The 17,780-nt window shown below is 36.4% G+C and overlaps 1 protein-coding gene across 1 annotated transcript; it reads left to right on the plus strand.

Annotated features, from left to right (window-relative positions):
- The first annotated feature begins 4,685 nt into the window (after nucleotides 1-4,685).
- On the plus strand, nucleotides 4,686-10,043 carry LOC136255773 (von Willebrand factor-like). The gene is made up of 9 exons (XM_066048662.1): nucleotides 4,686-4,885; nucleotides 5,009-5,299; nucleotides 5,398-5,686; nucleotides 6,093-7,019; nucleotides 7,083-7,250; nucleotides 7,350-8,282; nucleotides 8,368-8,535; nucleotides 9,152-9,730; nucleotides 9,814-10,043. The coding sequence occupies exons 1-9, from the start codon at nucleotides 4,688-4,690 to the stop codon at nucleotides 9,852-9,854; spliced, it is 3,594 nt and encodes a 1,197-aa protein (XP_065904734.1). The 5' UTR covers nucleotides 4,686-4,687; the 3' UTR covers nucleotides 9,855-10,043.
- Nucleotides 10,044-17,780: the final 7,737 nt, after the last annotated feature.

The following is a 17,780-nucleotide window of genomic DNA, read 5'->3' on the forward strand; positions in this document are numbered from 1 at the left end:
ACTTGTTTAACAAAAATACCATAGCAACTCAAGGTAACTATGATGCAACAAGGCTGCTTAGTGATACTACTGATAATAAGGTGTTAGCATTTATTGACTTATGAGTAAACACCAAAGGTCTTTTGGCAACAGCTTTTAAATTTTTCACATGTATATAGCATGATTTAAGGTACAACATTGCATTTTACAGTAAAACACAATAGCAGTAATGCCTGTGCTCAATTGAATACACTTGCTATTGTAGTTTAACACTTCAATTACCTGCATGTTACCTGGTGGTGGTTAGACATGATTAATTTTTAATTTTTATAGTTAATTTTTATTTCATGTTAATTTCTTTTAGTTTTGTGTCTGTTTATGTTGTATACGTTTGAACTCTGGAAAGGAAGAATGGCTAATGCTGTTTTCCAAGAGTATAAAATCAAATCAAATCATGCTACTAAAATTGTTGAATGTACCAGACGAGATTATGACTTGATCTACAGACAGCTTTTAGTCTAGGCAAATTCCCGAGGAGCCACACAGCCTGGGGTCACATGCAGTCTCTATTCACTTCCGTGTACAATAGACCTTGGTAGAGGCACCAGGGAGCACTATAGCTATTAGAACTATATATGAAGCATCATACATCCCACAAGTGAAACTCAACATGCATATAGTTATATACATGCATTTTGCATTTCCATAACTGACAAGCCCAAGACTATATAAGTATATATATTGACGCTATAGTCTCGTGCCCAGATCGCTCTTTTTCTTTTTTGTGTGGAGGCTTTCTCCACCCCCACGCAACAAAAAATGCGGTCTGGGCACGAGACTATAGTTATATTGACACTTCATGCAAAGTCTGTTTGAAGTTTATAGTCCTGTGGCACCACAAATCATCAACAAATAACACTGCCTCTGCAGGAGTATTAATATTACAATTACAATTACATCATCCATTTCCTGCAACAGGTTACATCATGCAGCCTACACCCCCATTACAGGCAGTAACAAATGACATCCCTTTCAAGGTTGTCGCACTAAAAAAACGGCACTACGAAGAGTTAGCTGCGTACATAGCCTAGATAAGAGCTCTGTTAATCAAATCTGTTGTGCTAAGCTCCAGGAAGCTTGACTAACCTGTGCACAAAGGCTGTTTTTATTTTTTCTGGCCGTGATTAGTGTACGTCACCGGGTGGGCGGCTTGCTTAAAACACGTAATCGCGCTTTGCAGTATGTACAAGTTAACAAAGACTCTTTTTTACTTGTTTAAATTAGTACTTCCAGCCTTATCTTTGTTTTGTAGCTAGCTACCGTTCACTGACTCTTAGCCAGTTTGGTTTACGATGAGCTATCTATACTTACAACGTAGCTGACCACACATGTATGATGTACTTGCATGGTATCCTTACTAAACACACACACAAGATGCTATACTGGGCTAGATACAGTATACCAGCAATAAAAATGCTGGAAATTCTGATCAGTGTAAGTCTGAACAATCGGTGATTGTGCAGTTATTAAATAAATACATGTAGTCCCATCTGGAGACATGTTTCAGTCCACACTGCCAGGACTAGCTACATAACTTACAGCTAAGCAGTCAGTGAGTGTGGGCTTATAAATATACACAGCAAAATAATAGTAGTGAATTTCACTAGGTCTACTATTTACTGTCACAATACTCACTATTTTTTTATGTGGTGACATTTACTACTTTTGTAATGATATTCACTATTTTCTAGCTTGTATAGTGAATGTCACTACTTCAGTGGTATATGAGCATCAGTTACATCACTAATTATGGTATTGATGTTCGTTCAAAAATATGTAGTAACTGTCATTACATAAGTATTGTGCCGGGCAGACATGTGACCTTCACTATCTTTAGTAGTGACTGCTGTGTATAGTTAGTTATCATCATACAGTATAGCCAGCACGTATTACTTAGTACTGTTTATATAAGTTATGATTGAATCCTGCTGACAACAACAACTGAGACAATAACAATGTTGTGTTGGCTCATAAGAATGTATATAGCTACAGCGTGCATTCACAACTGAATCAGTGTGTCAATAATCTTTATAGGCCTGGCCTAACTAAAGATTCCAACTAAGTTACACTATAAAGTATCTAATATGTTGATCAATCTTTAAATCTGATGTTACACTAACTAAAGATTTGCGGAAAAATATACATAACTATTTCATACAACTCATTACATATCATTTAAACTATACTGTGCATCAGTGGAGTACAATCATTTGACATATATATGTATACGGTCAGTATAGTCCATTTCTGGCAGAACTGGCATGTGATTCTTCTTATACACAGTAGTGCACAGTCTTGGCTTACATACATGTACATAATGCTGTTCAGGAATAGCACATCTCATATCAGTCTATGTAGCATCTCAGTTGCGCCAGTCATTAGTATCACAATCTATAACTACATACTATACTAACATTTTTTAAAAAGTAACTACATAAGCTAGACATATTAAAATATTTTAATTTTTTTTGTAATCTTAAGATAAGGAATAAGCATCACTGAAAAAATCCTATGAAGTATGTCAGAAGAGATTGCTGGTGTAATCAGAAAGGTCTGTGCTTACATTGAGTAAACCCACAAATCCCTATTTTGACTCATTTAGTGTCATGCAAAGTTTAACTACAGAGTAAAAATAGAGATTTTTGAGTTTACAAGATGTAACCTTGCATGGACCTTGTTGATTACACCAGCAATTCCTTCTTGCTTTATAGGTTTTTTCAGTCCTTATTTTAAATTTTTAATAAGTCTAGTCATGCAAGGCTTATACTTCTTCAGAACTAAGTGTGAAAATTGATATTATTAGAAAAGAAGAACACTAGAATTGCAAATCATGTTCTGCTATACAAAAAGCTGCACCTCTATTAAGTAGGATTAACTTTCCTTGCCCATTTAAAATACTTTTCCCTGTATGACATAATGTTGATTGCAGCAGATATGAAATCCCGGAAAGCAATATGCAGTAGGCATTCCATCTGTTTATTCAACATGGTTTCATGCTGTGCAAGGAAATAGCAATACAGTAGGTTGTTGCATGTAGGCGTTCCATCTATTTGTTGGACTTAGCACTTATCAACATGCATGATTTCATATAAGGAAAGCTTTTTTCACTATCTTTGGCCCATTTCCTGTTTTACCTTATTAGCTAACTATTAATAATAGCTATTTTAATTTAAAGTCTCCATTTCTGTGTATTAGAGGTAATCCAAAGACTGCAGCACATGTTGTTGTCAGACCTTCAGAGCATGATTATTATACCCAGTTGCAAGCCACAATAACACACTGCAAACCATATGCCACTTCCTAAAATATTATATCATATATTAGTGTATACTGTACAACAGGAAATATCAACAAAAGGAAAATTTGACGAATTCACAATTAATCAGCTTTGATGAATTAACATTTGATGAAAAACAAGAAATCACATACACTGTATCTAAATACTGACTTTTGAGGTGCTTATTGTTGTTTGTGCTTATTGATGTTTGAGGAATTAAAATTTGACAAATGTATAACTGATTCATCAAATTCATTAAATATTCTTTTGTCAAAATTTCCTCTCGTACGAGTGAACATCACTACTAAATGTAGTGAACGTCACTATTAATGTCTGCCACAATACTCACTATTTTTGTGTAGTGACGTTCACTACTAATTTTGTAGTGAACGTCACTACATTGACCACCAAGTAGTGACGTTCACTGCAAAAAGTAGTGACGTTCACTACAAAAAGTAGTGAACGTCACTACTTAAAAGTAGTGAGTATTGTGGTAGAGCGATTCACTACTAAATTTTTACAGTGTATGGTACAATGTTACAGTTGTGATGGTACAACAAGTGAATTAAATGTACAAATTGCACAGGGTGTCTGGAACCTTATATGGTTTTGTGTAAGGAAAATGTAGCAATTGCTGCACATACATATGTAGACAGAGTTTTATTTATTTTCTTTTATTCTTATGCATAGCTGATTACTTACAAAATAATTGATACCTTTATGTTTCGAACTAATATATTGAGTACTTATTCAATTAGTTACAAAAGTAACTATAGTTACGCCTATTTGCAAGGCTTATTTTGATGCACATGTTATAGGAATTATTATACTACTGCATGCAGTGATATTGTAACAACATGTATATAGTTGGAAAATGTCGGAACCATTCACAAGATGTTGCCCTTAATGCTTTCTGCAGCTGTTAATGAAATACATTTGATATTAAACAAGGAAATTTTAATCATCATGCATGCATAAGGTCATCACTTGTGACAGTTAAATCAATATCACTTTTAAAGAATTCACAGTCATTGTAGAATCAGCAGGATATTGGGGACTCGAGATTAGTATATACCATCACCAATGCCAACACCACTCTGCCAAACAGTATGTAATCCCCTGAAGTACACTTGTGAACCCTGAACTCCAGAAAACTTGAACCACTCTGTACCTCACCATTATGGCTTATCTCAGGCTTTCTCAGCCCACACAGAGCCAGTCAGCAAGGAAACAGGATACTTACATGTACATAATTTACATAATTAATAAACCACAACTGAGTTCATCATTCTTGATCAAACAGACCTCTGGTTTGCATGACTACAAAAGCAGTAGATTTATCACTTAAATCTATACTAAGCAAGGAAGAGAATGAAGATAGCAAGTGGATTGCTTTTACTTTTCTTGCTAAGGAATTCAGTGTGTATTCCTTTAAGCCAGTTTTATCCCTTTGGCACTGGAACTACAGAAACTACGAACACAGTTCCTACAGGAGATGACAATTCTTCACCAAGTGTATCTCTACAACAGCAGATCCGATTTTTTGGCCAATCTTATACATCATTATTTGTAAGTACAAAATTAATACATTTGTAGCTATACCACATAATATTGTCCATGTTACAGTACATGCATGCTAATCAGTGTATAGTATCTATATTGTCACTTGCATTAATGATGGTAATGTTACAGGTCAACACCAATGGTGCTATAAGCTTTAGTTCAGCAGTTTCAACATTTACACCAACTGCATTCCCACTTGATGGAAACAGAGAACTGATTGCGCCATACTGGGGTGATGTTGACACCACAGGGACTGGAACAATATATTATCGTGAAAGTACTTTGACTGAATTACTCACCAGAGCCAGCACAGAGATCAGAGAAGCTTTTCCAGTGCAAGCAGCTAATGGGTTTACTGCTACTAAGCTTTTCATTGCAACTTGGGATCATGTTGGATATTATAGTTCTAGAACAGACCTGGTATGTGTAGAAAATGAAAATGTGTATAGCCTATGTCAATTATTTTTGTTGTCATTTACAGTAAATTATAACATGTACGTGTAAACGTTGTTTTACAGACTAACACATTCCAATGTGTTATTGCTACTGATGGATTACAGTCATTTGCAATATTCTTATATGCTGATGGAGAAATCCAATGGACTACTGGAGATGCATCTAATGGAACAAATGGTTTAGGAGGAACTCCAGCACAAGTGGGATTTAATGCTGGAGATGGAGTCAATTATGCAGCTGTTCCTGCATCACGCACAGCAGATATTATCAATATTGCCTCTACCAGTAATGTTGGAATTCCAGGAGTTTGGATTTTCCAGATTAATGAAGAAAGAATTGTGACATCAAGTGGTAAGACAAGCAGGCATACGTCTTGCCACAAGATTACACTGATTTTTGTTGTGTCATGTGATTACCTTTAGTACAGTGGACTGTAATGTCCAAGAATCTGCTTTAGATTTATCTACATTCAGATTTTGTCTAGCAGTGTCACTGATAGCTTTAGATTTCTTTTACTTAGTAACAGTTTCTATGGTTGTTGGATTAATTTGTAATAGAACGAATGGCTGTATGCACTATTTAGGATTAACAAAAGTTCCATTATAGACAGGAAGAAATAGTTCTATCTTCACTTCACGCTACTTTACTCCTTCTTGTTTACAATGCTCCTACTATTAATCCCCCACCTGTCTTATTACATATGCAAATATGCCTATAATTATACTGCATACAATTATACTCCCATATCCATTTCTAGGATGCATTTACAATGGTGTTGAGTATCTTAATGGACAGCAGATACAGCCAAACTGTTCCACACGTTGTACATGTCGTGAAGGAGAGTTTGAATGTGAGCCACAGGCTTGCTTGTTTAATGGACCAACTTGTTATGCTGCTGGAGACCCTCACTATCAAACATTTGATCGTCACTACTATGACTTCCAAGGAGATTGTGAATATGTCCTCACCACACCATGTAACAATTCTGAGTTTACTGTAACTGTCAGAAACAGTGCTCATAATTCTTATGTGTCGTGTACTGACCAAGTGACAGTTGTGGTTCCAGCTACTAACTTGGAAATTGTCCTAGGAAGAGGTGGAGGAGGAACAGTGACCATCAATGACATCCCACAGACAAGTAATGGTGATGGAGTAATAATGCAGTCTAATGGAGTTAAAGTAATAAGAGTTGGTGGACATCCTCATGTACTTCTCACTACACTTGGTGTTAGGATATTTTGGGATGGACAATATCGTGTAGATGTTACTGTATCCACAATGTGGCAGAACAAACTATGTGGATTATGTGGTAACTACAATGGCGACAGTTCAGATGATTTTGAAACTCCTGATGGTACATTAGCAATAACACCAAATTCATTTGGTAACAGTTGGTTGTTCACAAATACCTCCTCTGGTTGTGCTGGGCTTGAAGTACCACCAACATGTCCTGCTGATGTCATGGCTGAGGCAACAATGAGATGTGAAGTAATGCAACAGGGTGTGTTTGCTATTTGCAATGCTGCCATTGATCCTACTCCATTCATTGAAGACTGCATGTTTGATTATTGCCTTTGCAATGCTGAAGATCGAGAAGATTGCTATTGTAATATTCTATCAGCCTATGCTGCTGCCTGTGCAAGTGTTGGGCTACAAGCACCAAACTGGAGAAGATCTTACTGTCGTAAGTAACTAGGAATATCTATAATTAAATTTATTATTGTTTGAATAATTTTACTAAACATAGCAATTGACTGTCCAATTGGAATGGTATATCAACAGTGTGGGTCCCTCTGCCCTCCAACGTGTGATAACACAACTGGAGTGTGCAATGGAGGATGTGCTGAAGGATGTTTTTGTCCTGATGGACAGCTTTTGCATAATGGAATGTGTGTGGATCCTTCACAATGCCAAGGTATGTATGTACACAAATTCCTAAAAGCACAGATAAATACATACAATATTAAATACACAACACCGTAAAGCTATTTCACTTATAACTTTCATTCTACAGCTTGTACATATATGGGTATGCTTTATGAAGAAGGAGAGCAAATACAACCAAACTGCTCCACACGTTGTACTTGCCGTGAAGGAGAGTTTGAATGTGAAAGACAAACTTGTTTATTTAATGGACCAACCTGTTATGCTTCTGGCGATCCTCACTATAAAACATTTGATCTTCGCTACTATGACTTCCAAGGCGATTGTGAATATGTCCTCACCACACCATGTAATAGTTCTGAGTTTACTGTAACTGTCAGAAACAGTGCACATGTCCATAATCCATCTGTTTCTTGTACTGACCGAGTGACAGTGGTAGTTCCTGCTGCTAACTTGGAAATTGTTCTGGGAAGAGGTGGAGGAGGAACAGTGACCATCAATGACATCCCACAGACCAGTAATGGTGATGGTGTAATAATGCAGTCTAATGGAGTTGAAGTAATAAGAGTTGGTGGACATCCTCATGTACTTCTCACTACACTTGGTGTTAGAATATTTTGGAATGGACAATATCATGTAGATGTTACTGTATCCTCAATGTGGCAAAACAGGTTATGTGGACTATGTGGTAATTACAATGGCGACAACTCAGATGACTTTATGGCACCTAACGGTGATTTGGTAGCCACGCCTAACGTATTTGGTAACAGTTGGCTTAGCATTACCAACACAACAGACTGTGGTGTAGTCAGTCCACCTGACCCATGTCCTCAAACTACTTTAGATGAAGCAGAAAGAAGATGTGCAGTGTTGAGAGGAGGTGTTTTCTCAGCTTGTAATGCTGTGATAGACCCTTCAATATTCATTCAGAATTGTGAATTTGATTTTTGTTTCTGCAGTGAGGCAGAACAAGAAAATTGCTATTGTGATAGCCTGGCTGTTTATGCTACAGAATGTGCTGCTGTTGGTGTACCACTGCCAAATTGGAGAAGATTTTATTGCCGTAAGTAGTGCACTACTAGCCATAACATGCATCATCCTATGACAACAAAGCATACAATTTATCTTATCTTATTTTATCTTTATAGCAATTGAGTGTCCACCAGGAATGGTATACCAGCAGTGTGGTGCTCTTTGCCCTCAAGTGTGTTATGGTCCTACAATTTGTAATGGAGGATGTGCTGAAGGATGCTTCTGCCCTGATGGACAAGTGGTTGATGATGAAGGTCAATGTGTAGAACAAGGAATCTGTGGAGGTAAGATAAAAGTGTGCATTTCAACAAACTGTATTTTTATTGCACTGGAAATAGATAAATTTCATACTTAAAAATTAATTATGGCCACTAGCAGCCCAAATTTTACATTCTTTGTATGTGTAAATATTTAAAGTAACCTCTCCAAAGTTTAAAAGGATCACATATTATAGGTTTTGGGATAGCTATGACATATTAAAATCTGTAGTTTTTCTTTACATTGTCTACATAAGGGAGCAATTGTTTCCCCTTCTGGGCAATTACATACAGGCAGGAGCTGGCAAGGGGAAGGACACAAACAGGCTAAGTTGTAGGTGGTTGGGGGAGAGTATATTATCTTGATAGTAGCAGTATTTTTGAAGCAGCAAATAATTACCTCTTATTGGTGTTTCACTGTTGACTTTTGTGAATTTGGCCTTTGCAGATGGTTGTGAAGTCTTAAAAGCTGTTAAAAGTCTATGAATCTATACATACATACTGTACATACATACATAGTATTATATGCATACATACATACATACATACGTACGTACATACTTACATACATATATACATACATACGTACATACGTGCACAAGTGTTTTGTGCCGCTACACAGATCATCTTTATTATTTTTCAGAATGTGATATTGGAGAAATAGATTTGGTCTTCTTATTGGATAGTTCATTTAGTATTAGACGTGAAGGTTTATGGCCAGCATTAAGAGACTTCACTGTTCAAATAAGTTCAATGCTTAATATTGGCTTGGAACAAAGTTTAGTTGGACTAATAAGATTCACTAGGAGGGCAGAAATCATATTTAACCTGCAGGAGCACACAAGTAATGATACACTTATTCCAGCTCTTCAAAGTGTTCCACAAGGACGTGGGACAACTAGAACACACACTGCCTTAAGACTTTTACGACAAAGTGCAACAGATGGAAGGATGGAGCTGAGAGAGGGGTACACTCACATTGCTATAATTGTAACTGATGGCAGATCCATTGAAAGAGATGCAACAATTACACAGGCTAACCTACTTCACGAAGAAAATATTTATGAGGTTTATGCTGTAGGGATTGGTGCAGACATTAGAATTGAAGAGCTAAATGCAATTGCCAGTTCTCCATCACAAGTATTCTTTATGAATGAATTTGCTGCCACAGCTATGCAACAAGTGGGACAAAAGATCACCCAAGAGCTTTGCAGCAGACAATGTGAGTTGATTGTTAAATTGAGTTCTTGAAAATTAGTCAATACTAATATATAATTAATTTAATTGTTGTATATGGTTTTGTAGATAACCAACCAGAACCAGGGGCCGGCCGCACTGGCAGCTAACAATGATTGAAGCAATTGATCCTTTTGCAGACTGTAGAACTATTTTGTAGAGTGTAGAACTATAATTTTTGTATTATTTAGAACTTTATTCTTTTGCAGAAATTTATACACATACATGTACCAGATCTGGTGTGGTTTGCTGTGTACTCTGGCTTGTAATTTCCCTTGAGATTATTACTCTATACTGTATGTGATGTATGCAGGGTGAAGATTCAGGGTTTGGCAAGGGGGGTCAGTGGTGTAGCTAAGGTGGGTACTGGTGGGGCACAGGCCCAACCAATCAGTTCCAGCGCCCTACCAACTCAGTTTCCATAAGCTAGCCACGTAAGATCGAAATACTCTAATAGAGCAGTCACTCTAATAGAGCAATCACCCTAATACAACACTCGGTAAACATTCAAATATGTGCTTTATTACCGGTAAACATCAAACATATAGGGGCGTACGCAGGAATTTTGAAAAGGGGTCCCACTACAGCTAAGTGACTGTTATATTAGAGTAGTTTATATTACCTGACTGCTCTATTAGACTATTTCGATCTTTTCACCAAAATCATAATTCAGAACAATGCTATAGCTAAGTGTTGCTATCTATTCTTTAAAGTTTAAAATGTGTCCTGTTCCATGATAGATTCCAAATTCTGGAAACCTGAAGTTTCAATTTCTTAATGTTTCAAGTGGTGTGTAAAATCCAAAGGGGTTTCCTGAAACCCCTGGAAACCCCCCTCTGTACGCCCCTGTTTTAGTGTAATTGTGGAATAACAAACTGCTTAAATTGCTCTCATCTTCAACGTTAGAGAGTCTAACTTTGAAAATTTTCCTGGGGACATGCTCCCGACCCCCTAGCACATCATCATTACTGCAGCTTGCCAAGGGTGCCCAACCAATCCTTCAGGGCTAGCTACGCCACTGAGGGGGGTGCACCATAACTAGGGTAGTAGCTAGTATATAAAACAGGGGGTCCGTGGATTGCACCCCAGAAGCTAAAGATATTTCTAGACTGAAATCTTTGGTGTGGAGTAATTTTATGTAAAATGATCTAAATTGCAGTGATAGATCATGCTTCCAAAGTGGTCTGCATTGATCAGTGATAATCATGAGTTCAGGTATGGGCCAATGACATACAAAGGATCAAGTGCATTTAATTAGCAAACAGAGACAAAAATCCTAGCTAGCAGACTACAAAAAGGGCAATGTACTATGTGTATGAAAATATGTTTTACAAGCCCTCATAAATGTGGGCTCTGTACATGCACAGGTATAAAATTCACCCGCACGAGGCTTTCCAAAAGTTGGAAAGTCTGAATTCAGCTACACAGAAGTTACCTGTAGAGGGTTCATGTAGTGAGCCCATAGTTTGGTGCCACAGATGCAAGTTTTTTTCATACTCAGCAATATCATAGTGTGGAGAATATCCTTACGGTGACTGTTTTATTAGAGTATTCCTCTGACTGTTCTATTAGAGTACCTCCATTTGTCATCCATTCAGTGAATGCTACCCACTAAAGAAGGAGTTCTGGGAGTCAGGTATTTTTTGGAGGGGGGTGCACGTGCCTGTATTTGTGTATGTACATGCATTCAACAAAGATTTTAATGCACCACTTAACAGGAGCACTTACAATTAATATAGATTTTTTTTTGGTAACCCAGGAGAGGTAGCTACCATCGTGCACATAATTTTACGTAACAAAGTTACTTAACTCTGTGTATACATTATCAGTATACCTAGTTGTCAATTATTGTTGTTTGAAGAATCTTAACATCCAAAACTGGTCAGCTTGTCAAAAAGTGCACATTCACGAAGTATTAGTGTAACTAGCAACAAAAGGTGTTGATAGCATAGCTGATGTGATAGCTGTCTGAAGTAACCAAGAATTAATGCTAACAGAATATATATAGCTACATATACACAACAAAGTTTCAACATTAGTGAATGTTGCACTATTAATTAAACCCAGTTATCTTTTCTGCCTAGTACTGTAAAATAACTTTTTTTAACTGTAAAGTACCTTACTGTAAAATGTGTAGTAATTTGTCACCCTAGGCCTAATAGAATGGTCTGCTAACAAATAAATAAATAGGTCTAAAGCGTTCAGCTATGTTACAAGTCACTTTGTGGAGAATTCAGTTCAAAGATAAGCCAGCCTGGATAGAATTCAAAAGTAGCCTTATAGAGAGTTCAGCTACACTTCAATTACTATTTAGAGAGTCAACTACAACAAGTCACCCTGTGGAGACAAACAGTTCACTCTGTAGGGAGTTCAGCTATATCAGAAGTAACCCTGTAGACAATGTAGCTAGAGAGCTCAGCTACGTATAAACCAGTCACCTGAAGAGTTCAGCTAGAACAAGTCACTCTGTAGAGTGTTCAGCTACTAACAATTCACCCTGTAAAGAGTGTTTATCTGCAAACCAGTCACCTTGTGGAGAGTTTAGCTAGAACATGTCATTCTGTAGAGAGTTCATCTACATTATAAGTCACTCTGTTACAAACGCGCCAACCTGTAGGAGAGCTCGAGAGTATTAAGTTTTTATTTGTTTATTTATTTATTTATTTCAACACACAGAATTACAACAGTTTATGGCATGTACGGTGGAAGCTCTCTTAACAAACTCCCCAAATTAAGAACACAATAGAAAACACCTCCATATTAAGGACAAAGACTTTGGTCCCAACAGGTCTGGTTAATACATTTTTTACCTCTGAAAGAGGAAAACCTCTATATTACAGCAAAAAGTGGCCAAAAATTCTGGGTCTCAAAATGTCTACAATAGAGAGATTCAACTGTATTAGGAGTATTACTTTATTATACAAGTTGCATATTTTAAGTGTGTTGAAGGTCCACCAGTATCCTGTACCGGTGCATGGCCAAGTTAATTAAGTAAAAGTTTTAAAATACATAATATGGAAATATACATGGTAGCTTTATCCACAAGCAAAAATTCAGCTGTTGATTTCTTGCTCCTTTCTGCAGTAAAGAAAAATACAAGTAAAAGAGAAACTCCAAAACCAGTTGGCTTTGGGGTATACACAAATACAAAAAGAAGTGATATCTGAAGAATAAAAACAGTCAAGCTGTGAAAATGGGTGCAGATATTACAAAAATAATTAGGATGAAAAAGATGCGAAATCTAAGGTGATGGCCAAGAAATAGCTGTGATCATAGTTTAATGACAAAAATTTTAATAATGATAATTCAGACGAATTTGGTGCCAAGGGAAAGGCTGCAACCTTTCTCACAGCTTGACTGTTTTTGTTCAGATGTATGTGTACACAAATTCTTATATGCACAAATACATCATACATTACGATGGTACTACATAACATATTAAGGATCATGAAGGTTTGGGCTTTTAAAAGTATCACCCTATAAATTGGTTACCCTCATGGCACCTTGTAGTATTGTTAGCCATAACCAAGGCCAAACGTTCCTTCAGTACAACCCGAAATGCTTCTAAAAAAGTTGCTAAGAAATTTTATTTAGTAGTTTTAGTAGTAGAATTTCTACTGACTAGCACTGGTTGTCCGACTGACTGCCTGAAGCAATCAGCCGAGCTTAACTTGATAAGGCCATTGCTTGTTTCCCATCACATAGTGCAGCAAAAACTGAAGTGGGCAGGAGATGATTACATTTGACTTTCTATTTGAGTATCTTTTGACTGTTCTATTTGAGTGTTTTTTGACAGTTTTATTTGAGTATATTAATTCAGAGAAGCCTGTACTCCTGGTCATTTGCATACATGCGACAAGCACAACAAAAATAAACTATATTAGATGAAGCAGAAAGGAGATTTGCAGTGTTGAGGCAGGGGTGGATCTAGGATTTCAGAAGGGGGGGTGCTAACATAATGGTTGGTTGGCTAAGAAAAGCGACAACTGGTTAATACAACTAGCTATAGCATGCAAAGCACACTCAGCATGCAGAGCATACTCTATCTAAGGGGGTCTGGGGGCATGTCCCCCACAGAAAAATTTTGCAAATTTATCCTATTCAGTATTAAAATTTGGCAATATTTTTGACTGAAACATGATGCCATTTTGTTTAAGTGATTTACAATGCTTTCACAATGCTTGTAAAGCATTGCAAGTCACCTAAGTGTAATAACGATGAAATGACACTATCATATATTCCAGAACAGTTGTAATATTAGCTGTCTTATAAGGGCACAGCCAGTAACTAAAAATATATTCTTTACATAAAGAACAGGAAGGGGAAGGATGCAGTTATACATGATCAATACTTGCCATCAATTTTGTGCTTGAAATGCCTTAATTATTTAGCAGTACATTAAATTTGGTAATTTTAGAGTTTGGTTTTTTGCTAATTATTACATCAATTCACGAATTAATAAAATTTATTTGGTAAATTCATCAATATACAAGATCACTAAATTTAGTGTATTGCTTGGCTTAAGGTATAGCTAGTGTGCTTTACAGTCTCATGGCTCAAACTATAACATTCAAACAGTAACAATGAAGAGAGGGCTTGAGAGGGAAAGTATACACTCACCATACAGTGTGTAGAGTATGCATACATAGAATTTTCCAGCTAGGGGGGTCTGGGGTGATGCTTCCTTTGAAAATTTTTGGAATGTAGCTATCACAAGATTGAATCTGGAAGCTATTTTTAACCAAACACTCTATTATACTGAAAGATTGTGGGGTACAAGATGGATGAGTTCGGTTGTAAGCAATTTTAGAAAAACAGAACTACACCTTTAAATGCTATTAGATTATAAGGCAATACATAATAGTGGATTATCAAAGACATAGACAGGATTGGATCTTAAGGTCACTGTAGAGATTTAACATACACACAAAAATAACTTCAACTTTGTAGTATACATAGCCACAGACTGTTCTGTTACTCTGACTTTTTCAACTATATGGCCTCATCACCATATTAATTTTTTACAACCAGAGTCCAAAGTCACTTACATATACAACTAGTTTTTGGCCACACCTAACCCCTTATAATGCGACAGCGTAAATGCTGTGGTATTATTTGAGCTTATAAAGTTTAGCTCCAAGGGGTTTGGGAGTGAAAACCCTGTATGACATTAAATTTTATTAGCTTAATCAATTGATGCTAGATTCAGATAAATGCAGCATGGAACTTTGGTACTGATAAAGCAAAAACAAACAGCTAGTTCTCAGATACTACAGCCTTGTTAACTGTATACATGCTAAGAGATTAACTGTTTTACTTAAGTGTGTTAACCAATGCAAGTATCAATGTAGCAACAACTGAAAATACCCACTATAATATTAAACTATTTGACAGAAGTTGTTCACAGAAAATGATTAGTGTATGGCAGGATGTTTGAAGCAATGCTAAGATAGCAGTGCACAGGTCAAGAAAACACACTGGCAACTTCTTGAAAAACATTATGATGGTTGTTCTATTAGAGTAGTTGACTGTTCTATTAGAGTATTTCAATTTTTAGCAGCTTTTAGGTTAAGTCTCACACCAAAAGTATAATTTGAGCTTGCACATGGTAAAAGTTTGGAGGGGGAGTGTGCTTCAGCACACCCCTAAATCCGCCCTTGGAGATATACACACTGCTACCAGTGCATATATCTCGTCAAGGCAGTGTGTATATCTCGTTACACACTGCCTTAACAAGATATTCGCACTGCCACCAGTGTGTATATCTCGTTAACTTGAGACATTGCATACCTAATAGGTGTGCACGCTATATCCAGAAATCATCAGACTTCTTTGATGTTATACTGTTATCCTCTTCTCTTATATAGGGAATCAAGCAAGCTGTGATTGTGGGATTGAATTCTGCCAAACAACCTGTGATTGTGGGATTCAATTTTAATACATTAACTGTAGTTTGTTTTTTTACTTTTGTAAATGTAGCAATTAAAGTAACATAATTAACACTAGTCTCTTAAAATTGCTACATTAGCAATAATAAAATCAAACTACTGTTTGATGTATTAAAATTGAATCCCACAATCGCAGTTTGTTTGGCAAAATTCAATTCTACAATTACAGCTTACTTGGTTTCCTAAGAGTATAGCAACTGAAGATTTTGCCAATTAGGTGAGTCTACATGCTAAAGTAGAACATATTAGTTATACCATGGGCACTCGTGCTTTGCCTGTATATATGCACTCACCCTCGGGCCTGCAGCCCTTGGGCTTGTGTGTATATATCAGGCAAAGCACTCATGCCCATATTACATATACCGTCACAATGATTGTTTGGGTATAGCCAAGTCCAAATATGTCTATAGGGTGAAATGAAACACTTCCATTATAGTAAGTTTCAATTGTCTTATTTTCCATTGATTGACTACTAGCTAACTAGTTACGTAACTATAGCTGACTAAATAAATGATGCATTCAAACAAATTATATTTCGAAGAATTCGGTTCACATATCAACTTTGCATTGCTCTTTTTCCATTGAAATATTACAACTCAATGGTCAGTTCATGCTACCTGCTGAGGAAGAGAGCCACACCATATTAAATGTGTCCACCTTTATGGAAGCCTATAGCTGGGAATGCTTGTAAAGAAACCAGATACTGGCAATACAACAGTGGTTAAAGTATCAAGATCACATGCAGTGTTCTAGTTGAAAATAGTCTGACCATTGCTAAGGATAAGCCAGCCACCGTAGATGTCTCCAACACTATATCCAACAGTGTTTACACAATATACGTAAGTTGAAGGATGCTGATACGGCTTTATATTAGCACCAATGCAGATTTGGTTTGAAGCTGAGATTCTACAAGAAGCATGTGGACATATTTTTGACTAAGACTTGTGGACTTACCAAAGAGGTTCATGGAATTGTTGCATGGTGAGTACCAACACTAATGTACTTCATTATAATTTAAACTACAAGTTGATTTCTTACTGTTGGCATAACAGCTGATAAAGTTGGGCAATCATCAGCCAATACCATGCAGTGAAGAGAAATCCAGCCTCGCTATTTCTTGGAATGGAATATCTGAGGAATGTTGGTATGGAAAAAAATGAGCAACTGGCATCATCAAAGGTGTTAACACTGACTACATATGTTGTAGAGTAACTTGTTTCACTGCCTTAACAGTTATATCACAGCATTATAATAAATGTCACTAATTAGCAATGATATATCATTTAGTAGCTATCTGGATTCAGATACTTTGTATTGTACTAGCATTGTGCTTGTGTTCACCTATATAGAGATTTTGTCACTATATGTGATTTGCTTTAAAACTTGCCATACTAAAGTACTATCAAAAGTACTTGGATTTTGGTTTAGTACTTCCACTAGGCCTACAAAATGCTTTGTATTTGTATTTGTACCTAAAAGTACCTGTACTTCACTTACATGTAGGAGCATTGTGCCCTTATAACATCTTGATCTATCCTTGAATGTCAATATGATACACTACCTAAAGCAAATATCTTTTGATTAGTCAAATTATTGTATGTCATGATCAAGATTAAATGGATCAAATTGATGTAAAAGTACAGTATAATAATATAATATTCTTACAAAATTTACAACTACTTCTGAGAATTTTTTTGTTAAATAGCTAGCAACATTCAAAAATTTATACAAATTATATATATCTACAGCTACAATGCTGTGCATAGAACACAGTAATTAAAGTACACAGAAAAATTTGGAATTTTCAACTAGAGTAGGTACCATAGCACATCGATAAAAATTACTGAAACAAGCTGGAATAGTGCACAATATTAAATCACAGTAATACAATAAAAAGTGTTATATCCCTATTACTACCCTACCTTGTTCCCATTTACTCTTTATTTTTGTGCTGCCAAACTAAGTGTTCCTGCAGCTGCAAATCCACAAGTTAAAATTTCAGAGGGGGGTTTGGAACCCCATTAAATTTGCCCCTGGAGGTGATGATAAAGTATAAGATTGATGATAAGGCTGGAATAGAACTATGGC

The sequence above is a fragment of the Dysidea avara genome, chromosome 5, assembly GCF_963678975.1.
Source record: "Dysidea avara chromosome 5, odDysAvar1.4, whole genome shotgun sequence".
Lineage (NCBI taxonomy): Eukaryota > Metazoa > Porifera > Demospongiae > Dictyoceratida > Dysideidae > Dysidea > Dysidea avara.